Source organism: Herpailurus yagouaroundi, unplaced genomic scaffold (assembly GCF_014898765.1).
Source record: "Herpailurus yagouaroundi ecotype Mexico unplaced genomic scaffold, PumYag 213, whole genome shotgun sequence".
NCBI classification, from domain to species: Eukaryota; Metazoa; Chordata; class Mammalia; order Carnivora; family Felidae; genus Herpailurus; species Herpailurus yagouaroundi.
This window is the reverse complement of record NW_024412444.1, coordinates 4,199,868-4,227,183: the sequence shown is the minus strand read 5'-3', so window position 1 is coordinate 4,227,183 and position 27,316 is coordinate 4,199,868. Positions and strand designations below refer to the sequence as shown.

The 27,316-nt window shown below is 43.7% G+C and overlaps 1 protein-coding gene across 5 annotated transcripts in view; it reads left to right on the top strand.

Moving 5' to 3' along the window:
• LOC121016759 (uncharacterized) overlaps nt 1-23,284 on the top strand; it is a 231,994-nt gene extending 208,710 nt beyond the window's left edge. The window contains exons 4-5 of one of the 5 annotated variants that reach the window (XM_040454530.1): nt 19,351-19,455; nt 19,814-23,284. In XM_040454530.1, the coding sequence (XP_040310464.1) occupies nt 19,351-19,455; nt 19,814-19,920 (212 nt within the window). In that variant the 3' untranslated portion in view covers nt 19,921-23,284. Of the gene's footprint in view, nt 1-6,383; nt 7,961-19,350; nt 19,456-19,813 lie in introns of those variants that run through there. The other 4 variants (XM_040454525.1, XM_040454527.1, XM_040454531.1 and 1 more) reach the window with 4 other exon arrangements.
• The last annotated feature ends 4,032 nt before the right edge of the window (nt 23,285-27,316 follow it).

Here is a 27,316-nt window from a genome sequence, read left to right as displayed (position 1 = left end):
CCATTCTCCACAAGGGTAAATTACAGTGGGAACTCATGTGGAAAATGATGAGTTAGAGGCATAGGGTGGCATATGAGACGAAAAGAAACATACGATGCATCATGTTTACTGTGATTAACAAGGCAAGAAGGTGAACGTACACTTCAGAAAGCTCTTGAACAACAGCAGTGAGACAATAAACCCATTTCGTCAGTCTTCAGTTAGCTTAAAAAATCAATGCTCATTCTGGTTTATATAAGTTATATATGTTTCAATAGGAAATTTTTTTTTAAATACAAGGTGCGTAAAAACAACTCAAAAGTAAAATTTCAAGACTCTTTGAGAACATTCAGAATTCCCTTTTTAACTTTCCTCTTCTGGACTGTAATGATTTAGGGTGAACTTTATTTGACCTTCCAATAAAGGCTTCAGTTATTTGAGGGAACAAGAAAGATGGGAAGATGAAAGAAACCGGGTCGCCCAAGTTGCCAGGGCTGGCAAAGTGATTCCAAATTCAGAATCCTTGTGCCTTGAGCCCCTTTCAGAAACAGGCTCCTGGCAAATCCAGGGCAGAACTCCAAGCTATTGGCAGGCCAGTTTCAGTACAAAGCAAGCCAAATGTAACATAACTGCCTAGATTCTGATTCTTTGGAGGTGTTAACTCCATCTATGGATTGTGAAAGTCCTTAGGATTTTTTTTTTTTAATTTTTTTTTCAACGTTTATTTATTTATTTTTGGGGCAGAGAGAGACAGAGCATGAACGGGGGAGGGGCAGCGAGAGAGGGAGACACAGAATCGGAAACAGGCTCCAGGCTCTGAGCCATCAGCCCAGAGCCTGACGCGGGGCTCGAACTCACCGACCGCGAGATCTTGACCTGGCTGAAGTCGGACGCTTAACCGACTGCGCCACCCAGGCGCCCCGAAAGTCCTTAGGATTTATCAGTGAGGGGCTTTTAATGTAAGAGAGTTGAAAATGGGCAGATACAGCCAGAAATGCATAAGCAATGCATTTTTCTTTTCCTTTTTCTTTTTAATGTTTATTTTTGAGACAGAGACAGAGTATGAACAGGGAGGGGCAGAGAGAGAGAGGGAGACACAGAATCTGAAACAGGCTCCAGGCTCTGAGCTGTCAGAACAGAGCCTGACGTGGGGCTGAAACCCATGAACCGTGAGATCATGACCTGAGCTGAAGTCGGATGCTTAACCAAACAGAGCCACCCAGGCACCCCAGCAATGCATTTTTCTATGATACAATGTATCTGTCCCCTTCTGAACAAGGTACACGAGGGACCATTAGAGGATCCCCTTTTTTAAAAATCTCAATCATTTCATAAATAGCTTATCTGAAACAAATCAATACAAATCCTCCTCGCATCATTTTATCATAAAGACCATGTATTTCCTTTCTTTTTTTTTTAAAGGTCACACCGGTCTATTTCCTTTATGAGAGATCTCTTTGGGAGGTTCACTGCTAACCAATTAAAACCTAATCACCTTATGGGGCGCCTGGGTGGCGCAGTCGGTTAAGCGTCCGACTTCAGCCAGGTCACGATCTCGCGGTCCGTGAGTTCGAGCCCCGCGTCGGGCTCTGGGCTGATGGCTCGGAGCCTGGAGCCTGTTTCTGATTCTGTGTCTCCCTCTCTCTCTGCCCCTCCCCCGTTCATGCTCTGTCTCTCTCTGTCCCAAAAATAAATAAACGTTGAAAAAAAAAAATTTAAAAACCTAATCACCTTGGTACACTAGAATTTCTTTATCAGAAGCCTTTCTTACCCATTAAGAGTACTACAGTTTGGCATTTGAGAACAGTTCATTCTGGGCTGTCTGCAAAGAAGAAAGGGGATGAGAACCATTTTCAAGGGCTTTTCTCGTGACATTTACTCCTCAGCTCTGCAGGAGAACACGTCAGCTCTCTCAGTCCACAGCTGCCTGTACGTCCGTCCTGACTGCATTGCCCAGGGACTGTGTGCTCAGTTCTCAAAGGGGCCATCAGTCTGAGAGCTGGATGGGAGCCACCAGTGGGCAACGGTCTGGAAACAGACCAGTCCCTTCCTGTTCCTCACAGCAAAAAAAAGTCAAACAAGATTGATGGAGGGAAGGGTAGGAGAAACGAAAGTGTTAGGAAAAATACTCCCAAATTTGGAAATAAGGCAAAAAGAATACCACGAGCCGTTTCAAAGTCATACTAACTGTTCTAATTAGCCCCCTAAAGGTCATTTGACGCTCCAGAACTGAACTAATATAGTTGCCGAGAGCCACATATGGGCCCTTTAAGTTAAATCCGAATTAAAATTAAATAAAAAGCTTTTGTACAATGAAGGAAACCGTCAACAAAATAAAAGGCAACCTACTGAATGGGAGAAGTTATTTGCAAATGATATTGTAATAAGGGGTTAATATCCAAAATATATAAAGAACTTCTACAACTCAACACCCCCCCCCAAAAAAAAAACAACCAAACAACAAAAAATAAAACCCTGATTAAAAATTGGTCAGAGGACCTCAATAGACATTTTTCAAAGAAGACATACAGATGGCCAACGTCTGTTGGCCATGAATGGATGCTCAACATCACCAATCATCAGAGATATGCGAATAAAAACCACAATGAGCTATCACCTCATGCCTGTCAGAATGGCTAGCATCAAAAAGAAAAGAAACAACAAATGTTGGCAAAGATGTGGAGGAAAAGGAACCCTTGTGCACTGTTGGTGGGAATGTAAACGAGTGCAACCATTGTGAAAAAAAGCATGGCGTTTCTATCAAAAATTAAAAATAGAAATAATATATGATCTAGTAATTCCCCTGCTGGGTATTTGCCCAAAGAAAATAGAATCACGAATTTGAAAAGTTATATGCACCCTTATGTTTAGTGCAGCATTACTTACAATAGCCAAGATATGGAAGCACCCATATATTGATGGAAGTGTCCATCAACAGATGAATGGATAAAGAAGATATGTATATGAATGATACACATACACACACACACACACACACACACACACACAACACACACAATGGTAGGAATGAGATCTTACCATTTGCAACAACACAGATGGAATTAGAGGGTATTATGCTAAGTGAAATAAGTTAAAGAAAGACAAATACTGTACGATTTCACTTATATGTAGAATCTAAAACACAACACAAATGAACAAGGAAACAAAAAAGCCAAACAGTCGTAAATACAGAGAACAAACTGGTGGTTGCCAAAAGGGAGGCAGGTGTGTCTGTGGGCAAAATAGATAAGAGAATAAAGATGTAAAAACTTCCAAATATAAAATAAATAAGTCACAGAGTTGAAAAGTACAGCATAGGGAACAGAGTCAATAATATTGTAATAATGTTGTATGATGACAGGCAGTGACTACATTTACCGTAAACACTGAGTGATGTAGAGAACTGTCTAATCAATATATGGTGCATCTTAAACTAATCTAATATTGTATGTCAACTACAATAAATAACTCAATAAAATTTAAAAGTCGGTTCTTCAGTTATTCTAACCACATTTCAAGAGTTCAACGGCTACAAGAGGCTAGGGGCTGCATACTGAACTGTGCAGATAAAGAACATTTCCATCATTGCAGAAAGTTCTATTGGGTAGCTGTTCTAAGGAAAGGTAAATTTGTGTTAAAATTTACTATTAATTAGCGCTTAGACCATAAAGTTAGATGTCAACTGGTAGAAAACTGATAAGTTGCAAAGAGTTTTTGTTTCTTAGAGATGCAAATAATTTTTGCCCAGAAGATAACTCCACAAGTTCTGGTTTTATTACCCTGAAGGAAATTAATCCGTTTTGTATATACATTAGTTATTTTGTTCCAGCATTGTTTAACTGAATAAATATGTATCAGTCTCTTACATCCTCCTTTTGAACCAGTTTTGTCTTCCTGCTGTGTCTCTTGGTTACTGAATTAGAGAAATCCTTAACATATGCCCATTATATATTTTGGAGTATTATATTTCTAACTTCTAGAGAACTGTAACAAAGGGATTGAACAGATGCACCTAGTGAGAATTTGATTTAAATAGGGTCTAAATTAAATATGGGGCAGATTGTTCTCTTGGCAAAATTTACGTAAGTGCTTCTCAGCTTTTCCAACAATACGGTAGCACAGCAGAGAGATTAGAGTCTACGCTTTGAGGATCTTTGTCAAGGTCCATAGAGGTCACTGCCAGGATAATACACAAGAAGGAAGTAGAAGCAAAATAGAAGAGAAAAAGCTGAGGAAGATTGAAACTTTCCCCCCTTTTTATTTTGTGTAATATTGCATGGTTTTATTTTTTAATTAATGAGTACACAGAACTGCATAATTAAAAATAAAAATTAAAAAATGCATAAGCAGGGAGGCAATTTATCATTAAATCAGCACTCTACCACTTACTTGTGTGTCCTTAGGCAAGTGATCTAATTTCTCCGAGCCTTGGTTTACTCATCTGTGAAATGGAAATAATGACAAGTAGATCATGGGACCGGTGTGATGATCAGATTAGATGAATTGTGACACAGAGTTAGGACTCAATAAATGTTAGCTAGAATTATTATCACCCCTGGCAGTCCAGGAACATTCCTTAGAGTTACTGAGAAAGCAACATCTAATACCTCTCATCTGATTTTGAAAATTCATGGGAATACTGCTGCCTCATCCATAATATATTTCATTTTAATTCGATCATAATTTCATCTCACATTCTTGAGTAAAGATACTTCACTTTGAACTTGACTTTACCTGTTCTTGGTGAGCTCAGTGTATCATTAGGAGTATGCATACCCCGGATGGGAAAACATGGCATCTATGGTAGACAATAGTTTCCCTGAAGACTCGTAGGAAAAACCATTATACCTAATTTTAGTTGCCTTTGAGAAATCAAGAGTGTCAGAGGAAAGGTACAAATACACAAATATCCACATGCCCCTACCACCACCAATAGCACTACCCGAACAATGCCCAAACAACCCAAAACTTATTAGAACTTGCAATCTGGACAATTATTTTTGGTGAAGGAAAAGAAGAAAGAACAAAGACGTCACATATGACATATCACACCAATCTCCCTCCACCCCGTGCCCCAACCCCGTCCTTACTTATTTCATTTTCTCTTCCTCGTAGCTGAATACGTAGATTTGCAGAAATTTACGTTCCAGAATAGAGAGAAGCCCAGAGAAGGAAAGCTCATAAGCAAGTGTGTTGGCAACAAAGAACCAATCTTAAGAAGGTGGGAACCCAAAGTAGCCCAGACAATCTCCCTGGGAGAATGGAAATTCCTCCTCCTCAGCCCCAAAGGAGTCTAACCCAGGTTCTGTTGCCCTGCCTGTGGCAGGTGGTGAGATGGTGAGATGGTTATGGGTGCCTGTGGACTCCTCAAAGGGAAGTTAGGAGAGAAGGAAAGATAGATATTAAGTCTTTTGATCTCATGACAATTAACGGTGAAGATGTTTGTCGCAAGGATTAAGCAAAAAGGAGTTTTTGCTAAAAGAGACCCCTTGTTCACATTTATCCAATGCCCTTAAAGGATTATTTAATATATTTTTATTAATATTCAGTATTTATACAATTGATATTTAATATTATTATTTAAACAATCATTTCCTTTGGACTTAAACAGGCTTTAGCTGTAAGTGCCCTATAAGTGGTTTCTGCCCCCCTGCAGCGTATTACCTTGAGTAACTTTCAGGGACCGTCAGTCCTCACTTCCTAGGTATCTTTGTGAACGGTGCTTAGTAGAATACATGAGGGCATGGAAAGCCAGTAAGCATTAGCTCCCATTGTGATCGCTACTGAACTAACTCTGGGGTCACCCTAAGAAGGCTAACTCTTAGTATTTCTTAAACTTATTAAGGAAAAGCCAGTTGTGTGGTTTATCAGGATCCTGGCAATTAAAAGGATGCACCCCCAACCCTGAGGTTGGTTGTAATGAGAAGGTGCTCACGATGGGAGGTGTGGATGCAGAGAAACAAGAGGTGGCCAGGCACTAAAAGACTAGCAAAACTAAGTAGTTATGACTGTTTTTTTATGGCCTGAATGCTGTATGCCCCCAAAAGCATACGTTAAAACCCTCTCAACAATGGTATTAGGAGGTGGGGCCTTTAGGAGGTAATTAGGTCACAAGGGTGGCGCTTTCATGAGTGGGATTGCTGCCTTTCTAAAAAAAATTTTTTAATGTTTATTTTTGAAGGAGAGACAGAGCATGAGAGCGGGAAGGGCAGAGAGAGAGGGAGACACAGAATCTGAGCTGTCAGCACAGCGCCCAACGCGGGCTCAAACTCACCAACCGCTAGATCATGACCTCAGCCGAAGTTGGACACTTAACCGACTGAGTCACCCAGGCGCCCCATGGGATCGCTGCCTTTCTAAGAGGAGACAGGAGAACTGATTTCTCTCTCCACTCTCTGCCCTAGGAGGATGCAAAGAAAAGAGGTCCATCTGCAAACCAGGAAGTATTCCCTCACCACACGCCAGATCTGCCAGTGCCTTGATCTTGGATTTCCCAACCTCCAGAGCTGTGGGAAAATAAATTTCTTACTTAGGATGTTTAGGCCATCCAGTCTATGGTAATTTGTTAGACCAAGCTGACTAAGACAACTGTCCTTCGGGGTGAAGAGATAAGTGGTAGCCTTAGTCACTGCCAGGGGGGAAATGACAAAACACTAAGGAGGAGGGAAGACATACCCCGACTTCTTTCTCTCCTGCCCCCTGACTTCCTTGTTGGTATCACTCTCTAGCCGAATCCAACTTGAAGCTAGCTGGCCAAGGAGCCCCAGATGCAGCTTAGAGGCGGCCCCCTGTGCCAGAGACGGGGAAACAAGAATGTAGGGGGAAGAGAGAGAATAACCATGTTCTAAGACTGCAGTCACATACATGGTTAATTTTCCTCTTCATTCCTGATGGTTGAAATTCACTTTCTAACAGAGGCCCACCCTAGCCTTCTGTCCCTAGCTCTGGCAACTTCCTTGTCTTCATTAGTAAATGCTGCCATTAAAACAACAACCTAAGCAAGTCAGAGGATATACAAAGACAACTTGTGCTACTTAATTTCAAAGCGCCAGCTCTTTGAACAGCATTAAAGTCTGTTTCTCATAAAGGGCAAATTAGTTAATTTCAAATGTGCTCTGTGAATATCAAGAGACCACCCAAATGTTTACTTATTTTAGGCCCGTCCTCTTAGTAGGTTAAAAGAATCCATTTGCTCTGCGAGAAAGAAGGGGTTGGCATTCATGCATATAAATTGTCTAAATTAAGGGTCAGCTCTATATTAAAACAACATTAATTATTCATTTAGCAGAGGAGAAAAATTTACCTATCACAGAAAACCCTTAGGGTGACCTTCTTTTCTACAAACCCGCTTCTAAACCAAATAACATCTCAAATACTCCTCTTATTCAGCCTCGCTTCCTGGAAATGAGAAAAGGCATGGAAAGAAAAACAACTCTGTGCTTTATAGTCGCACCGTGTCTTAGGGGTTGGTATATGCAAGTTCATTCACACCAGGAGCTTAGATCCAGAATTCCAGAGCTGAAGAAATGTGCGCTGAAAAATCCCTTGACTGTTACTCTCTAATAAAGCTCAAACGTTGGAAAAAAAATCAGTGGGGTCTGTTCCAGGCCTGGGATTCTGGGGACTAGCAGAGGAGGACCCCAGAGGAGGTGTCTAACACCTGGCTCAGTTACAAGTCCCCCTTCCTCTCTCTGCCCCCACTCCCCCAGGAACTTTCTGGAAGCAGAACAATCATTGCCCAAACTCAACTCACAGTTGTCCACCAAGAAAACAGTCTCTTTTTCTGCCACCTGGAATGTTTTAGATTTGCAACAGCAGACTGAAGGCCAGTCCTAGGGACTTGAGGAAGAAGAGTATTCCAAAGAACACATTTTTATTTGCTAGAAAACAAGTACCTTGTTTAGCATAACAAAGTCAGGGATCTGTATCTTTCTACTCTTTTTTTTTTTTTATTGTTTATTTATTGTTGAGAGAGACAGAGACAGAGAGAGCACGAGCAGGGGAGGGGCAGACAGAGGGAGACACAGGATCCAAAGCAGGCTCCAGGCTCCGAGCTGCCAGCCCAAAGCCCGATGTGGGGCTCGAACCCACAAACTGTGAGATCACCACCTGAGCTGAAGTCAGACGCTTAACCAACTGAGCCACCCAGGCGCTCCTCTTTCTGGTCTTGATCTGGATAAATTCACTTTGCCCCTGCTCTCAAAATAACTATGGACTCCTACCAATGGCTTAAAGAATTTTTCTTGTTGTTCTGGTTTTGATGAATTAAACAGCTTAAGGTGTAGCCTGTTTTTGAGAGTTCCTGTGTTAGGAACTTGACATTGCTGAAAGCCAGGGTTGTTAACATTTTCAGAGTAGGAGCATCTACCTGGAGTCACCATAGAAGCCTTGGGGAAGGCTACCAACATACAAAGATCTTCCCTCTTTGCTTGCTTGCATGGTCTGAAATTCAACCTTTAGAAGTGATTTCTTTGGATCTTTCATTGTCTTGTTTTCTAGAAGACTCATAATCAAATGCAAATACCACTAAGAAAGATACTGTTGAAGCTGTTGAGACCCTTGGCAGTTTGGGAAAAGTGGTATAGGGAACCAAGGCATTCCCTTTGGCTTGAAAAGAGGGAGTTGAAAAGGTGCTAAAAATGCACCTTCTTCAGAACTTTTTTGAAGTTTTTTTCACCACGGCACAAAGTTCTTTCAAAAGACAGGCTTTAGGTTCAGAAGTTCCTGCTTATTAGCAATGTGGCCTTTGGCAAATCTCTTAAAACTTCTAGGCCTCAGTTTCACCACCAGTGAAATGGGCCAATAACATTCTATTAAGTATTTTTGTGGGTCTCACATGAGATAACTCGTATCAAGTTACTAACATGGCACTTAGAACATAGTAGGTGTTCAGTAAGCGGAAAATGGTGATGACAATTGCATCTGCTCCCTACAAACAGATGAATCAGGAAAAACATTTAAATGTGTACAGAGTAGGGAAAAATAAGGAAGAAGCAGATGGTCGGAACATTTCAATGGCAGCTGGCTCTCTGTTTCACTCATGCACTGCCTCTGTCTCTTGCTGGGAAGAGGGAGGTTTTATAAAGGAACTGTCACTGCTTTCCGTAGAGCTGATTTGACTCAGAGAGAAGGAGACACAGGGGAAACCATAAAAAGATGCAGCTGTCTGATTCCTCAGGTCCATCCCTGGGAGAATATTTACTCAGCTCCAAGGAAACAGTTTTATTTGGCAGATTATGGTTTTAAAGTTTTTTTTGCATCTGAATGCTAACATTTCCTCTCTCTCCAGCTAACTGCTTTGTAACCTTTATAATGTGGCCTTGTAAATAACCTTTTCTGTGGCTACCAGCCCGCTTGAAATTTAACTAGCCAGATGTAAGCCTATCTCACACGACATCGCCTCCTAGAGTGATGCAACAATAGTCAGGGAAGACAGGGCAAAACAAAACAGAACAGGACGTAATGGATTGGGGGTCCAATTGAGGCATGCAGGTTTTAGTTTGATGATAATCCTAATATGCTCAGTAAATGAGTTTGCAGTGGAAGGAAAATGGCGTGGATAAAGGTTTAGTCCTCATGAAGAGGTCTTGAAAACCATTCTGCTAATTTTAAGTGATGGGAATCATTTCAAGGGCACATTTTCTTTGTGTATCAACCCGATGGCCTGATTTTCTGGTGGTATGTTTATCATCCTAAAAAAGAAAACCCGTTTCATTGAACAAGTAATGCATGTTTCCATGGGCATATGTGAAATCATGTAGGGAGAAACAGGTGCAGAACTGAGCTCTGATGTTCACCAGTCTGCCAGCTCTGCAGTTCCCAGTGGGCACTGGGGCTTTCTGAATTTCCTGCCATTTTTCAGTTAGTCCAGTTCCAGCCTGTAGGGACAATGCCCTTCTTTCAAGCTGAACACAGCACTTTGCCAATTAGCCCCTGATGCAACACTCTGGGGTTGTTATGTCTCAAAGGTTGTCTGGAAAGGGTTCTAGAGGCTTCAGTTCCAGAACGTGAGACTGCACCGTGGGCATCCTCATATCCATTTCCCCCTACCCATCTCTGTGTGAATTTTAAGATGCACCTATAGGTTCCTCTCCACTCAAATGCAAATGAAGATATTCGTGGCTCCTTAAAGCCATCAAATATTCCCAGACATGTTAGAAATCCCTTTAGGCTCACCTAAGATTCCAAAGGATATGGATCTGCAGGGCTGCTAATTGCCATATCTGTATCCCCTGGGGATGGCAATTCTGTCTGCGCTCCCTAGGCAAAGACCAGCAACTTTCTAGCCAATAACGCCCCCCCGCCCCTGCCTTGGTCAGATGCTACTAATAATATTGCCAGTCTCCATCCTTCCTCCCCATCCTAGTAATGAAATAAAAAACAACAACAACAACAACAAGTAAATGTTACATCTTAGAAGAGGTTGGAAGTTACTTAAAAACAGGTAGACTATTTTGCTCTCATTATCCCGAATCCTTATTAATAGCACCTCCTTCACTCTCACAAACTGTCACAATTTCAGTGGTAAAAAAATGTGATCGCCATGTGTTTAGAGATGACTTGAGAAACCAAAATATTCCCCCATATCAGCAAAGGCAAGGGCTTGGTTGTTGTAACAAAGAAACCTCTAAAATACAGTCGTTGAAAGAATAGAGAGATTTCTGTGCCATCTAACAGTCCCGAGACAAAGTGTCTAGGATGGCAGTCTGTTCCCCAACAGGATCACTGAGGAACCAAAGTTCCTTGCCTGTTGTTGTTCCGCCATATCTTAGAAGGTTGAATTTGAAGTCAAATTAAATTCTCCATATTTGAATCTGAGTAGTAGTGGGGGTTGGAGCTAGTGGGGGTTGGAGTGAAGGGGAGGAGGGGGGAGGGAGTGCAAAGGGGAGCATGCCCAAAGATCAAAGGCCTAGGAGTAAAGGCAGCGCACCTGACTCCTGCCCCCATTTCTGTTTGCAAGAGCCTAGTTACACAGCTTAGGGTCACACAGCTAGTTGAGTGGTGGAAACTGGATTTGAACCCAGGTATCTCAAGCTCATGGTCTTTGAGAAAAAGACACAAACAAATAATTACATTACACACAAATAAACACATCTATCATAAATTACATAATAGAAAACAGGTGCCAATAAAATACATTGGAATCTGAGAAAAGTGTGCCTAACCCTTTCCCCCCCACATGATCATGGAAGTCTCCAGGGTGGGCCTAAAACTCTGTGTCTTAACATATGAGCAGGTGATCTCTAAGCAGCCAAGAAGGTAGAAGGGCTAGAACATCAAGCATCACGGAGACAGGGATTGGGTCAGTTTTGTTGTCTTCTGCCTCCAAAGCACCTGAAACGGTATCTTGTATACAGGAGGCACCTAATAAATAGTTCTGCTATGAACAATGGAATTTCAGGCAAAGTGCACAGCAAGTGTAAGGGCTAGGCACCTGGCTTGCATTGAGTCTCTTTGACTAATACACAGTCAGTCTTTCAGGTTCAAGAGACATTTTCCAGCTGCTTCTTTTTTAGAAAGCTTTTTCTTTTATTTATTTATTTATTTTTTTAACATTTATTCATTGTTGAGAGACAGGGAAATAGGATGTGAGCAGGGGAGGGGCAGAGAGAGAGAGGGAGACACAGAATCCGAAGCAGGCTCCAGGCTCTGAGCTGGCAGCACTGAGTCTGATGCAGGCCTCAAACCCACGAGCCATGAGATCATGACCTGAGCTGAAGTCAGACGCCTAACTGACTGAGCCCTCCAGGTGCCCCAAGAGACATTTTCCAGCTGCTTCTCATGGAAACCCTTGCAGAAATCTTGACATGATTTTTAAATTTCAACTGTCAAATGGCCAGGTCCTGTACCCTGAGCCCTGGGATTCAAGAGCCTTTCTAACAATCCCCTTTTGATAAGCCTGGCTTTGGCCTCTGTGGGCTGCCCCGCGGAACAAACAAAACAGAGATGTGAAACTTGGGAGGCTGGCTTCTATTGCAGGGTTCTGCCAACTCTTTTGGATGTTCTGGATTCTGTTCCTCGTCTCTAAGGCCCCAGCTCAGATTCTGGCCAAAGAAGGCTGAAGCTCATGGAGTGGCAGTTCCCAGGGGAGAGAAGGGGATGGATGAGAAGCTATTACTCAAAAAGCTCACAAAAGGGTGTTCAGGCAGGTGCGCTGGGTGTCAGGAAGGCAGAGGGAGAGATTGCTACCCTTTTTCTACAGAGATTTCGAAAACACTAGCAAGAAAAGAGTACGAAATTACCCTCATGCCCACACTGAAAGAGTAGCAGTTAAAATACCAGAACAGACACTTACGTTTTCTAGGGTTACATAGAGGCACAGGCAATGGAATGAGGCCTGTGTGTCTGTGCTCTCACATAAAGGAATAGCAGGACCGTTTTGCATCAACCTGAATTATTTGTCTACCAATTCATTTTAAATAGCTGCATTTTGGGGACACCTGGGTGGTTTAGTAAGTTGAGTGTCTCTCTCTTGGTATAGGCTCAGGTCATGATCCCAGGGTCATGGGATCAAGCCCTACGTCAGGCTCGGTGCTGAGTGTGGAGGCTGCTTGAGGTTGTCTTTCTCTTCCTCTGCCCCTTCCCTGCTCGCATTCTCTCTCTTCTCTCTCTCTCAAAAAAATAGCTGCATTTGTTCAAAATTGGATTTAACCAACTGTCAAGATATGTTTTCATTGAAAAAGTTTTATTGATTTCATTAAACAAGTATGGTCAGGTGGTGCTAAGTGGGCTTTAGTGTGGACTGGAGGGCAGTCTTCTGGTGCATTCTGGCTGCATAACCTTAAAGGGGCTTATGTTGGCTCATCAGTAAAATGAGGATGATAATAGTACATACTTCACTGGTCTCTTGGCAAAGGAGCCAGTGAAGTGATTGCTAGGAAATTCTTGGCATCATACCCACAGGAAATGGCACCCACATGGGCAAACCTCCATACACATTAGCTATAATTATTAGTATAGAAACAGACAACGCAGAAAACCATGAAATTTAGAAATCACCTGCAATCCTACCACCCAGAGAAAATCAAAGTTAACTCTGTCGTATTACACTCGTGCTTCCGTAACAGATATACACCGCGGGCATCTTTTTCCGCTAAGTTCTCTTGCTCTGCAGTCCATATCATCCTTTCTAATGACTGCAGAACATTCCATTGATGCAAATGTACCAGGATGTATTCTTGATGAAGAAGAAAATAAAGTTAAGCCCAGCAGACCACGAGTCCTCACTTCTATGCCTGGCCAAATCCTCATCGTGCACATTTCCTACCACCAGCAAAAAAAAAAAAAAAACAAAAAAAAACCCTCACTAGAAACTCAACGCTGCAGTCAGGAAGGATCTGTGAACTGTGCCCCAATTTCCTAATCAGAGCTGACCTCGAGTGTTCCAGGATATCTCCCTTCACTGGCATACTCTGCTATTGGCTTTCAAAAGAATGAAGAGGAGAAGGGGTCAAATCCCACCCACCTCCGCTCTAGGACTCCTGCGGACTCAGCAAACAGGGGCAGTTCTGAAAGTGCCCCTGGGTTTGGCCAAGCAGGCACTCGGGCCCCCTTGAGAGTCACAGCCTCCTGGGGGCCTGACCGGGGAGGAGGGACACTTGTTTACATTGCATCCCAGACCAAACAGCTGGGGAAATTGCGACCCCTTTCTTTCCCGCTGCTGCCTTAAAAACTGATTTGAGGGGCGCCTGGGTGGCGCAGTCGGTTAAGCGTCCGACTTCAACCAGGTCACGATCTCACGGTCCGTGAGTTCGAGCCCCGCGTCGGGCTCTGGGCTGATGGCTCAGAGCCTGGAGCCTGTTTCCGATTCTGTGTCTCCCTCTCTCTCTGCCCCTCCCCCGTTCATGCTCTGTCTCTCTCTGTCCCAAAAATAAATAAACGTTGAAAAAAAAAATTAAAAAAAAAAACAAAAAAAAACTGATTTGATTATATCACACGAAGAAGAAATTTCCTTTCTCACTCTTTGTTCTGTTCTCTCCTTTCCGTCTTCCCTTCTGCTTTTTCTCCCTTTTCTCCTCCCCTCCCTCCTTTTTTTTTTCTTCCCTGCTCATCCCTTCTTTCCTCTTTCTCTCTTTTCTCCTTCCAGCTTCCATTGTTGAGGAAAGTTTAACAAAGTGATACATTCTTTATTTTCCAGCCAGAAGGATTTTTTTGTTTGTTTGTTTTTTTGGCCAAAGATTTATTTGCAACTGAAAGAACGAATGAAATAAATGGGCCAAAGTCCTCTTTGTTATTCAGGCAAAAAGTCCACGGAAAGTACAGAAAGGGCTGAACTTCATGGTGACCTCAGCAAATATATTTTTGGAGAAAGAGGCCTGGAGTGTGGTTTCGACTCCTGCCCATGTGTCTCTGGTCCTCTGCCCCAGCCCTGTCAGTGGGAGAGTCCACTCCTACAATCAGAGGAAAGGAAGGAGTGGTGTGGACAGGGGGTCCAAACCCCCAGCTGTATGTCTTCTTCCAATGTGACTAGTTCTGCGCTTCCTTGTGAACGAATCAGTGATCAACCTAATGCAGGAGACAAAGACCTGTGGCCTGCAATTAAAGCCCTCATTTCAATCCCTACTTATTTTCTAGGAAGGCAATATGAAATAATAGGTAAAAGCACATTTCACGAGTCTGCTATTTATACACTGTGTGTCTTCCAGAATATGACAGCCTTTCTAAGCCAATGGCACCCAGGGACAAGGCTGTGTGTGTAGAGGCTTATCAGCACGGTACCTTCCTTGCTCAGACAATTTGTAGCCACTGGTGATTAATACGACTCGTTCAGTTAGCTGTGAATCTAACTCATCAAATTATCATGTAGTCCACACTTTGCACAAGGAGCCCACACCTGTGTAGGAAATACTCTTGCTGGAATTGAAATGCACCATATCTGCAATTTTTTACTGGTCTACCAAAAAGCAAGTCTTGAAAGAGGAAGTAAACTGAGGCCAGCACGACCTGGACCGCTGCAAGCTCCTGGCTGCCTGTGGCTGAGCTCTCTTTCCCAAACGTTCGTGAAGGGTGTGTTTAATAATGGAGTTCTGAATGCTATATCCATTGCCTTCTAGCTTTTAGAACCCACATTTTTCTCATTTTTGAAAACTGGAATAACATATTCCTGTCTCCAATTCCCTGGCCTTGCTCCCAGTCTCTGATTTCTCTAAGACTGCTGACAGTGGTTTTGTAATCACATCTGCAAACCCTTTCTATATTCTAGAATTTAATCCAACTTGAACTCATTAAGTGTCTAGTCCCCTTTTATTATCTCTTGTGCTATTTCAGGCTTCACTTTTCTCTTAAAAAGCATGTTTCTTTAAATATTACATATTATACATAATAGACATGTTCATCTGAAGATTTCACAAATATGGTTAAGCAAAATGATGAGGCCAGAAATCATCAGTAATCCTAGCACGCGAAGATGATAATGGTGCTTCCAGATCTGCAATGCTACCTTCTCTGTGTTTCTTAGGAGAAATAGATACATATGCTGCTGGGTAAATAAAGCATGAAGGTTTCCCAAACAATTCTTTTTCTACAACCTTATTTTTAATGTCAGCATAGGGCTTCAGTATAGTTAATATGAAATAATTCATTTGAGCATTTTGGCTTTTCAGCTACTTGCTATGTTACCAATGCCACAGTCACGGCTTTGGTAAAAGGAGGAGGTTCTCAGTAAATAGTTGCTGATGTCCTTAAGTAAGGAGGCTCCAGAGGCATGATGACGAAGACTTGGGAGTTAGAGACACTGTCCTGAAGCTTACTATCCCCATGTTATATGGCTGACCCCAGGCCAATCTCCAGACTCATCAGGGACTCAGTTTTCCTTCAGAGAGCTCTCTCCTGGTAAACGGGGGTGACAGACAGTGGCTCCTGGAAGGAGATCTTGTGAAGGTTAAATATAAATATAATGCTCGTACCACAGTGCTTGGTTCTTAAGGAATATCCAAAAATAATAGCTATTGTTAACATTTTTTTGGTTATATGATTCTGTATGGTTGAAGGTCTACGTACTTTGAAAGCAAAGATGTTTTTAGAAGTCAGTGATTCTCTTCATTTAAGAAATTTACATTTTGAGGCGCACCTGGGTGGCTCAGTCGGTTAAGCATCCGACTTCGGCCCAGGTCATGATCTCACAGTCCGTGAGTTCGAGCCCCGCGTCGGGCTCTGTGCTGACCTGCTCGGAGCCTGGAGTCTGTTTCGGGTTCTGTGTCTCCCTCTCTCTGACCCTCCCCCGTTCATTCTCTGTCTCTCTGTCTCAAAAATAAATAAACGTTAAAAGAATTTTTTTAAAAAAGAAATTTACATTTTGAACTCCATGCGAAGTAAAGGGAATTCAACAGTGCCGTATAAATACGATCTGCATAAGCATTCATGTTCAAACACTCATTTCATATGGACAGTCACTTCTGCTATGATGGGACGTACATACGTTCCTAAAAATTATCATGCTATGCAAGTAATCTGAAAAATACCACAGGGCTCATGGGACATGGGGTTATAGCAGCGCTTCTCTATCTCTCACAAAATCTCAAAATCCCATACAATTTTACCCCTCTCCTTAGGGGACAATTACAATGTCTGGAAACATTTTTAGTTGTCACACTGGTGGGCAGTGGTAAAGAGAAGGGGGTAGGGAAAGGCCAGGGATGTTGGTAAACATCCTGCAGGGCACAGAACACTTCCCACAGCACAGAATTACCCAGGCCAGTATACGAAAGCACCGAGATTGAGAAACCCTAGGTTAGGGACACAACACTTGAAAATTTTTCCAGGCCTCATTAAAGGAAAAAAAGGCTAGCTATCTCATAAAAACAGTCACACAGCATAAAGAAATGGTTAAGAAATGGTTAAGAAATGCATAAATACCGCGACATCGGGTGGCTTAGTGGCTCAGCATCTGACTCTTGGTTTCCGCTCAGGTCACAATCTCGCAGTTTCTGGAGTTCGAGCCCCACCTGGGGCTTCCCTCTGACAGGGCAGAGCCAACTAGGGATTCTCTGTCTCAGTCTCTTCCCCCCTCCCCCAGTCATGCTGTCTCTGTCTCTCTCAAATAAATAAATAAACTTAAAAAAAAACAACCCAAAGACATGCATAAATACTGCAGTAAATATTGCACTTCGCCTTGAAAAAGACCTGGCGTTTGCCTCTGGAAATGGGCGTTGGAAGGGTTGCGGCCTGTGGGCTACTGCGCAGTGGGTGGAAGCAGCGTTGCGTACAATGGGACAGACAGTTGTAGCACCAGATGCACATAGTGTGGCTCATAACACCCAGGGTGGCCTGAGGTGGATGCTGATGTCTGGGGGGGAGGGGGACGGGGAAATGTATTTCACCCCAATCTGGTTCAGCAAGTGGCAGCTTTCCGTCCTCGCCTACTCTTTCCTGGGGGATGAAATCATGCATAAGCACACATGCAATTCAGTTATGTCCGAATCGTTCCTTAACGTATCCGTGGAGTTGGAACAAATCCACGTTCTCAAAACAGATTTTATAGCAGAATTGACTATACACACATAATTGCCCTTGAATTGATTTAACTAAAACTACACCTCACAGCAAGAGTGATCCTCAAAAGTATGACAGACTTCATTATCACAAAGACTTTTAACCTACAGAAATTACCAAACAGGAATGTTCAGAGAAGCAACGAAGACCCTGGTTAAATAAAATTCTTTCACACGCGGTTGTATATAGCACAAGACTTTTCCATGACCTGGCAAGCGGCCTGTGCTATTTATAACGAAGCCTACTTTAAATCCTGTACGATGCTGAGATATTTAAGGGTGAAATTATATATGTGGGATTTATTTGCTTCAAAATAATCCAGGTGGGAAGAGTGAGTAGTGGGGCTAAGAGGAGAAATAATTGGCCACGAGTTTATAAAAGAAATTAGGAGATGGGAATGCGGGACTTGGTTATAAGCTTCTCCCTACTTTTGAGCAATAAGAAGAAAGAGAACAATAGTTCATTTAGAAAATTGTACGCAGTGGCTTTGCAAACAGGTTCATATAACTATTGATTGTAAAATGGTGACACTGCTGTTTGTGGGGCTCCCGTGTAGCTATCGTACTGAAATATCACGTTAAAAAAAAAAAAAGGGATGTATGGAAGGTATTTAAAGCATGCTTCATTACCAGAGTTCCCAAAGGACCGGCTCTTCTAAGTAGAGTACGATGAGTAGTAAAATCAGGTGTCAAAAGGAGAAAATTAACACTCACGTCAAGGTCAGTGACCAGGGCCAACTACTCAGTGTTGTTTCACAAGCTGAGAATAGTAAAAGCGTGAACAGTGGAGGTGAGGTTGACTGTGTGAATCCAGACTGAACAAAGGAGGATACTGTGGTGGTTAAGAGCTTGGGTGGGCCTCACAGTCTGACCTCGCTGGGGCACATGAATCCAATAACTTTGAGAAGTTTTGTTGTCCTTCAAGTTTATGAAAACTGGATACTTGTTATAATAAAAAAAAAAAGCAGCACAAGTTTTAAAGAAACAACAACAGGGATCACCGGAGAAGATAAAGGCACATCAGAATAGACTTGCTGAAGCTCCAAAGCAATGTTGAGGTACTCTCTGGAGCATCTGATGAAAACCAGAAATAATTTGCTCAGAAAAACGCACGTATGAATTCACACCAACATTTGCATGCAACGCCCAGAGAGTCACAGACCCCCGAACATTCCTTCAGGCACTGGGTTAAGAACCTGGATTAGGGGCCTGTGCCAACCGTTGGTCTAGGAGCCAGAGAGTGAAGACAAGTTAAATGCGTTCCTGTCACTGCAGCTGTTCCTCCTGACCTATTTCTCTGGCCAGAACAGTTTCCTCCACTCTCCCAGTTCTACCCCCTGCTTCAAAGTCCCTCACTTTCCGGACGCCTTCCTCAGCCAGGGCTATCTGCAGAATTTCTCCTCTGAACTCAGTACGGAACTTATCAGTGCTACTATTTTGGTCCTTAATCATATGCTCTCTTTGGATGTTTGTCTCTGGATACCTGTGTGTGTGTGTGTGTGTGTGTGTGTGTGTGTGTGTGTGTGCGTGTGTGTGTGTGTGTGACCTATATAAGCAGATTAAAAGCAACTTGTGAGCAACACCATGCATCACACTTCCTGGTATATCCTCCCAGAACCAATGATGTACAGAACTAACAAATAAACAGATGCCGTATGTGGCTTCGAAGGAGGCACTCATGAAATACTTACCGGACAAATGAATATCTTACTCCTTCCCTCGCTCCTTTCTCTAATACTTCAAACTTAGCACTGTTTGCTCCTTCTGTCGAGAGCACTCTTTCCCCAGGACTCCCTAGCAAACTCCCATTTATGATTTGAAACTCAGTTCAGAATCTTCAGGGAAGTCCTCTGACTTCACTCTACCCCCCCTTCCTCCCCAGCTCCATGGCATCGCCTCTGGAAGATCTCTGTCATGTTCCTACATGCAGCACGCAGCATATGGCAACGATTCCCCATGGGTGGTCTCCCCCCGCTGCTGGGAATAGGTGAGGCACGGTGCCTATGTAGTACACGGAGGGACACGTTTACTTGCTTATGCATTTATTTTAATGTGCATTTGTAACAATGTAACTAATACATCAGACCCACAATTTCACACTGTGTATTGATGAGGGTGAGGCTAAGTAAAGAGGAAAAACAAAAGAGAGAGAGAGAGAGAGAGAAACAGAAAGGAGGTTTAAGGAAAAGTAGTGAGCAAGTGACAACCCTCTTGTTAGGTATGGTTTTATGGCAGAATTTGTGGAGGTGAGGTATGTTTATTCAATGTTTTTGAGCACCAGGCTGGCATTTGGAAAAGGCAGGTATGTCATAACATCCTGTCTCTGTGTCCATCTCTCTTCCTAGGAGGCAGCCCCAGGAGGGCGGGGATGGAACCTAAGGCAGCTCTACACCGTCCAGAGCTGGGGCTCAGGAGTTCTTTGGCTGAATCGGGTCAAAGAGGACTGAGTTAAAAAATTCTGTCGCAGCACCAGCTTTGCCCTCCTCAAAGCACTATTTTGTCTGCTCCCTGGATCAGAGGGAAGGCACATTGATAGGCCAGAACATCACAGCTCTTCTTCCCCCCCCGACATGTCCCCAAGTAGTCCAGACAGACCACTGTAGGAGCCCATCCTAATAAAATCCCACCAGATGCCTTCGTTTGCTTCAACCTTCTTCCTGGGTTTTGTAGGCAGCATGAAAGCCTAGTTATGCTTCTGCAAAGAGCTTTCTTAACCAAGGGCTCTCAGAGTCTCTTCACCGTGAGCACAAGTTTTGCCCACCCAGGCGTTTGCTAACTCCACAGAACAATTCTTATTACCTTAGTAATCATGAGTTACTGAAAGAGAGGAAACGCAAAACACGAACGCTGCACCAAGGGAAAACTTGGTCAATCGGCACCTGCCAGAAAAGCCCGGAGGGTGGGAATGGAGTGGGGAGGCTTCCTCGGGCTCCTCCCCAGGGGGGCTGCTGCAACTTCCAAGCTGAAGGTCTTTGTGTAAGAGGTGAGGGGTGTGGTGGACCCAGAGACTTGTGGCTGGCTGGCGAACAAAGGAAGGAAAAGGGAAAGGCAAGGGTGCTTCCACTTTTCAAGGTAACATAGTTGAACGAATCCAAGATTGAATTGGCTGCAATCACTGGTGATTCATTGTGAGAATATCACAAAGGGCCTCTTTCCCCCCAGTTTCCGCTGTAGGGATTTCCCAGGCTAAGAGGGCAGCCCAGTTTGAGTCACCGGGTTGAAGAAACCTAGAAACGATAACGTGAAACAGATCAACTACACCCATAAAGGACTGTCAACCCTGTGCCCGCAAGAATTCTTTCAACACTAATTTCTCTATCATCAAATCTGGGTTTTTGTAAGTCTGTTTATAATGGGACTCCAGCTTTCTTTCTTTGCTCTGTATCTTCCCCCTCTGAAGGGTCGGAGGGCCATCTAAGAAAGAACTAACGAGTTGAAATTATCATCAATTATGCTGGCTACGCATTACCAGGTATCACAATGAAGAGCTTTCCTTCTTTTGGGGGCGTGGCCAGGTATCTCTAATAGAGAGATTTCACAGGAGCTAAATATCATTTCATGTCTGTTCGACTGAAAATAACAGCATTTTTGAGTGCCGAGTGCATTCTAGGCACTTAACATTCATTATGTCCTTGATTTCGAATCCCATCAGAAAGGTAATATTTCGTTACTGAATTGTCAAGAAAAGCTAAGGTCTAGAAAAGCTAAATAAATGATTGGTCCACCATCACCTAGCAAATAAGTGGCAAAGCCAAGACAGAACCTCCGCTTTTACCTGTTCCCAATTTTATGTCTTCCCACTCCCCTGATTGCCCTTCTAGAAACTCTATAAAGGCAGGACTTAACAAAAGCAAAAAGGAATGTGATTTAGTACGACAGTCAAGTAAAGTGTGACTCATCACAAATGTCCATAACGTGACATATCTCTTGCTATGAAATAATTCAACAACCTCACTCCGTTCGTGCATACGTGCCAGTCAGCCCCCATAAATCCCCTGGGGCATGTGCCCTAATGTTCCCTATTCATCCCCCAGTCTGATACCTTGCAACCACACGCTGACATCACAATATTTATTTTGTTAATGGGTGGGAACAGAGGAAGTGGCCATTTATGGGGCATGCGTTTTTTTTTTTTAAACGATTCCATTCCTGGCATTTGTGAACACCAAAAGCCCAGCGTTCAGCTCATTTCCCTGAGGATTCGAGGTTCTGAAAAGAATGTTTCGGGAGACTGGGGACTCTTGTCGTTTCTACTTCTAGGAGTATCTTCTCTCACTATGAACTCACTGAACAACCAGAGTCAGTATAGGTGGTGAGAGAGCGAAACAGCAGACATCTCTTGAAGGAGAAGATGACAGAGACTAAGGGAAGGCCAGTCTTGGCGGCCAGTGTTCATGACTCTTTGCCACACCCAAATCTGGTCGCCATGATATGCCATCCGCGGTATTCACGCCACGCCATTGCTTTTGTTTTCTGAGTATGGGTTTCAATGCTTAGTGGTAACCCACAGGGTATCATCTTCTCATTGCATCTGGTGCCATCTTCTCACCAACAGCCTCCTTATTCGTGGACTGTCTGAAATTCACTGCTCACTTTAGCAGTGATCAAAATCAAGCATCAGGGCCTCACAGCTCCTGACCGACTCAGAGTTCCAGGATCCGAGGCAAGCCCCACGCTGTCTCCTCACACGTCCCAGTCACATCTGTCAGGGTTGCTCTGTTGGAAAGAGCTCTGCCCGTAAACTTTTAACTTTCCACTGTGCGATGTGCGGCCACGCAGGCACTTCCAGGCCCACTTATCCCCAGGCCAAATATCGGGGTAACGACTGCCCTTTGGTGATGATGTCCAGACCCTCTGAGGCCCGTTCTCACACTCGGCAGCATTCTGTAGGCTGCTGGAAAAAACTGGAGATGGACAGGCTTATAAAAAACAAGGAATGTGCCTCCTCCTTAAAGAACCCATCACCTCAGCATACTCTCCCTGGGAGGTTTGCATTCTTTAGAGTCCCCAAGTTTCCATGCATAATCCTGGGCCCGTAGCTTCTGTTTGAGTTGAACTGAGTCAAGATAGGAAGGACACACACTGTTACGATTCCCACTTGCAGATGGTGAAACTAAGACCAATAGGTTCAAATCATTTGACTGGTGTTACAAACCTAACTGAACATATAACGGTCAGGCTGGCACCAGATGCAATTCAAACGTTAAATAAGGATGGTTTTAGTGGTCATCGGAGGTATACTTTTGGGGGGTGGACAAAGGTGAATGCTGCATACCTAATGCATCAGAAGCAGCAAATGAAAGGGGGTGGGGTGACAAAAGGGGGTGAGAAGGAGCTGTGGTAAGGCCCTCACAGTCATGAACTATTAATGGCCAAGGAAGGGAAAGTTGTTTTTGCCACACGTGGTTGAATATGAGCTTTTCAGGGTGTGTGCTCACACCGTCGACTAACTGTGGGGAACTCAGAGGAAAAGACTTACGTTTCTCTTTGCCTTGGTTTCCTCATTTCCTTAAAGTACAAACAATACCACCTACCTCACAAGGTTGTTGTACGGAAGAAATTAGATAATCTAGATCAAGGTTTCTCAATAGTGGCATTATTGATGTCTGCAGCAGGAAAATCCTCTGTTGGCCAAGGCAGTGAGGCTGCCCTGTGCAGTGGGGCATGTTCAGCAGCCACACTGGCCCCCTGGCCCCCTACTAGATGCCAATACTGTATCCCTCACCCTCAGTCATGACAATCAGAAACGTCTCCAGACATTGCCAGATGTCCCTAGAGAGGCAAAACTGCCCCCGGTTAAGAACCACAGATTTAGCAGCGCCTGGGTGGCTCAGTCCGTTGAGCATTGACTTCAGGTCATGATCTCGCGGTTCATGAGTTCTAGCCCCACTCTGGGCTCTGTGCTGACAACTCAAAGTCTGGAGCCTGCTCCGGATTCTGTGTCTCCCTCTCTCTGCCTCTACTCTGCTTGCACTCTGTCTCCCTCTCTCCAAAATAAATAAACATTAAAAAAAAAAGAAGAAGAAGAAGAACCACTGATCTAGATAAAGTGTAGGGGTACGGCACACATTTAATAAATCTTATTAATGAATGTCCACCCTCCTACTTACTTTTCTTCCTGAGATATCTTTTCTGTGACCCCTTCCAAATATCTCCAGGTCTTCTGTTCCAATATTCGCATTTAAAACAATCTCTGGGGGAAGGGATGTGACAAATGCATTTACTTTGGGAGTGTTGTCATTTCAATCTGGGTAGAGCAACCTGAACCAAGGACACCACGTCAAATGAGTTAAGTGTAAGCACTAGTAACCTGAGTGAGACCAGTATTTCAGGGAAGTTTCCTTCCTGCCTTCTCAGAAGATAGTTTATGCAAAGGGTTATATATGCTGCCCACTTGTAAGATACAAATTAATGGTTCCCAAATGGTTCTGTGGAACTTTAGTTCTAAGTGGATGGGAATAAACCACATAATTAGAAAGTTCTGCGGTACATGAATTTAAGAAATTTTGGGTAGACCAAGATTAAACAGATCTCTACTTCTCGGGTCTTCTCGGGGTCTTTAACGTGCTACTATGCGCCATAATTACTCATGAAGAGATATGTTTTGTAGCTTTTTTGAAACTCATTTTTAGGGGCGTCTGGGTGGCGCGGTCGGTTAAGCGTCCGACTTCAGCCAGGTCACGATCTCGCGGTCCGTGAGTTCGAGCCCCGCGTCAGGCTCTGGGCTGATGGCTCAGAGCCTAGAGCTTGTTTCCGATTCTGTGTCTCCCTCTCTCTCTGCCCCTCCCCCATTCATGCTCTGTCTCTCTCTGTCCCAAAAGTAAATAAATGTTGAAAAAAATATTAAAAAAAAAAAAGAAACTCATTTTTATATGGCACCAATTTCTGTAGGTCAGGAGTCAGCAGACTATAGCTTTGGGTCAAATCTGGTCTACTGGCTATTTTTATAAGTAAAATTTTATTGGAATACAGCCAACCTCATTCATTTACATATTCTCTATGACTACTTTCACACTACAATGGCAATTTGAGTAGTGACAGAGACTGTAAGCCTAAATTCTTCACTACCTGGCTTTGAAAAGAAGAAGTCGGTTAACCCCTTTTATAGCCTGAATGGTTTGTGAAAAACACTGCTTTGAAGAACCTCAGTGTTAGAAAGGATTTAAAAGGTTACTGCTGCTTGTGGTAGTGTGACTTCACAGTGGCCAGCTCCTTCAACATCATCTGGGGAGCTTGTTAAGAATGCAGATTCTGGGGCGCCTGGGTGGCGCAGTCGGTTAGGCGTCCGACTTCAGCCAGGTCACGATCTCGCGGTCCGTGAGTTCGAGCCCCGCGTCGGGCTCTGGGCTGATGGCTCAGAGCCTGGAGCCTGTTTCCGATTCTGTGTCTCCCTCTCTCTCTGCCCCTCCCCCGTTCATGCTCTGTCTCTCTCTGTCCCAAAAATAAATAAACGTTGAAAAAAAAAATTAAAAAAAAAAAAGAATGCAGATTCTGGGCATCCTGTCCTGACCCACCGAACTAGACGTCTAGGGGCAAAGTCCAGGAACCGAAGTTCAATCAAATCACCCACCAATTCTTACGCACAACTGAGGGCTGCTGATCTAACCTGATTGCCACCCGGGTAACTGAATCTCTCCTCAAGTGTCTTTGGCCTCCTTCCTACCTCGAAGGGTGGGGAACTCACTACCTTCCCCAAAGCCCATTCTGTTCTTAGGCTGGGAAAATGATCAGAACGTTCTATATGCTGAATATATATAAGTCCTCTAGGAAGCCTACCCATTGGCTTTCATTTCCCTCCACTCCCACTTACAACTGTGGAGTGCATGGAAGCAAGAAGGCAAAGGGCAAAGTTACCCAGAAAACCTACAGTTATAATTCCCTGGATCCAGTATTCCTCAGGAAGCCTTCTCTGGCTGCTCCACATCCTGCCCTGTCCAGTGCGTTCAAAAAGCATTGGAGGTTCCTCTGTGCAATCTCCATGTGTCTGTGATCCGGTATTGTAGTGAAAGGTCCAGATATCTGACCAACTCAAATAAACCTGAAGCCCGAGCCCAGTCTACCACTCCATAGCTGTGGGGCCTTGGGCAACCGACTTTGCCTTAGATCTTCATTTCCTTCTCTGTAAAAAGGGTGTGATTATAGCACCTACCTGGGGATGGTTTTGAGGCTTTGATATTACAGGTACAACAGGGCTTAGCTCAGAACTGGTTTATAGTAAATGCTCGGTGTCATCAAGGAGGGGATGAGGTTGGTATGGCCCTGAGTGGACGATGACTTTCTCTAGGGAAGGGACCGTCCATAACTTACCATCCTTTGAATGCCAGTGTCTATCATATAATAAAAAAGAAAGACTGAAGAGGGCAGATAAAACAGTGGCCAAGAACAATGAGAATGCAAGAGCTGCCTAGTTTCAAATCCCTTTACCACCTGTTGCCTCATGTGTGGTCTGGAGGAAAGAGCTTGATTTCTCTATGTTTTAGTCTAGTCCTGAGTGAAAGCACTACCTAGAGTCGTTGGGAATGTTAAATAAGATAATGCAGGCAAAGGACTTAGCACATAACAAAAGTTCAGCAAGGGCTAGAATTATTATTGCTAACACCACTGTTATTAATAGTGTCCCCTCAGCATGCGCCGGTGGGTGCTTAGATAAGAGGCTTGCCTAGAAAACATGTGTGTGCTCATGAAGAAGTCTTGGCTCTTTTTTTTTTCTACTTCTTATCCTTAGATCCCTTGGGAAATACATAGGCGGGGAGACAGCTTAAATTTGGGACTAGGCTAACAGAGGCCCAGGCAAGTCCATCCTAGATTTATATACAGAGTAAATCCTGTGGCTACACTAGGCTGTGCACAGTTAACATTTCCCTCGGTGCCGTAAACCAGACGCCCCTCTCCTCCCCAACTGTTTGTAGCATATTAGGTGCAGATTTCACTAAACTCCTAAACAAGGAAATGACAGTACCCAAAGGAGATGGAAGAATGTCTTGTGTCCAAACCAAATAAAGGAGAGACCATAAATACCAGGGCTCTGAGACATCAACATTCATTCTCAGAAGGCCCTTCTTTCTGCTAAACCTGACTCTTTCATCCCCCAGAGCCTTGCCCTTGTGAACCTCCCTCCGAGTTGAGGCTAATGGCCAAACATGAGCACCTGGAGCTTTTATCACACCTGCTTCTAAAGAGGTCAACAAAGTTGGATACTGAACGTCCTACTGTCTGCTTTATGAGCTGAACATTGTATTAGGCTCTGGGGGCAAAAGACAGACACACACAATTCTTGCCCTTCTGGAGCTCATAGTCCAGTCAAGGATACAGACGTTAACCAAAGAATTTGTGGTTTGCACAGTGATGCAAGCAGAAGGAACAGGGCAAAGGCCCTGTGGCAGGAAGGAAGAAGGCAGGTCAGAGGAACGAGAGGGGGCCTGCTTGATTATAGGAGCAAACGGCACGGTACAGAATGAAGCTGGAGAAGAGAGGGAGGTCAGACCACAGCAACACGTAGCCGCTCTAACAAATGCGGTCTTTCTGTGCCAAAAAGAACAAGAAGAAGCCACTGAAATATCATAAGCAGTAGATTGATGGGATTTGCATTTCAAAAAGATCAGAAGAGTACTAGATTGAACAGATCCATTAGGAAGCTATTACAGGTGCTGACACTGGCCAGTGCTGATAGACAGCAAAGGGGAAGACAGGCAGGACGGACCCAAGAGGTGGAACTGAGATGAGGAAACAATACCTTAGATCGCAAACTAGGAAATGTATAGCTCCATTCTCCTGAAAAAAATAATAACACGGGGATTTATAAGCCTTCAAAAGTAGAAAAGGAGGGGCGCCTGGGTGGCGCAGTCGGT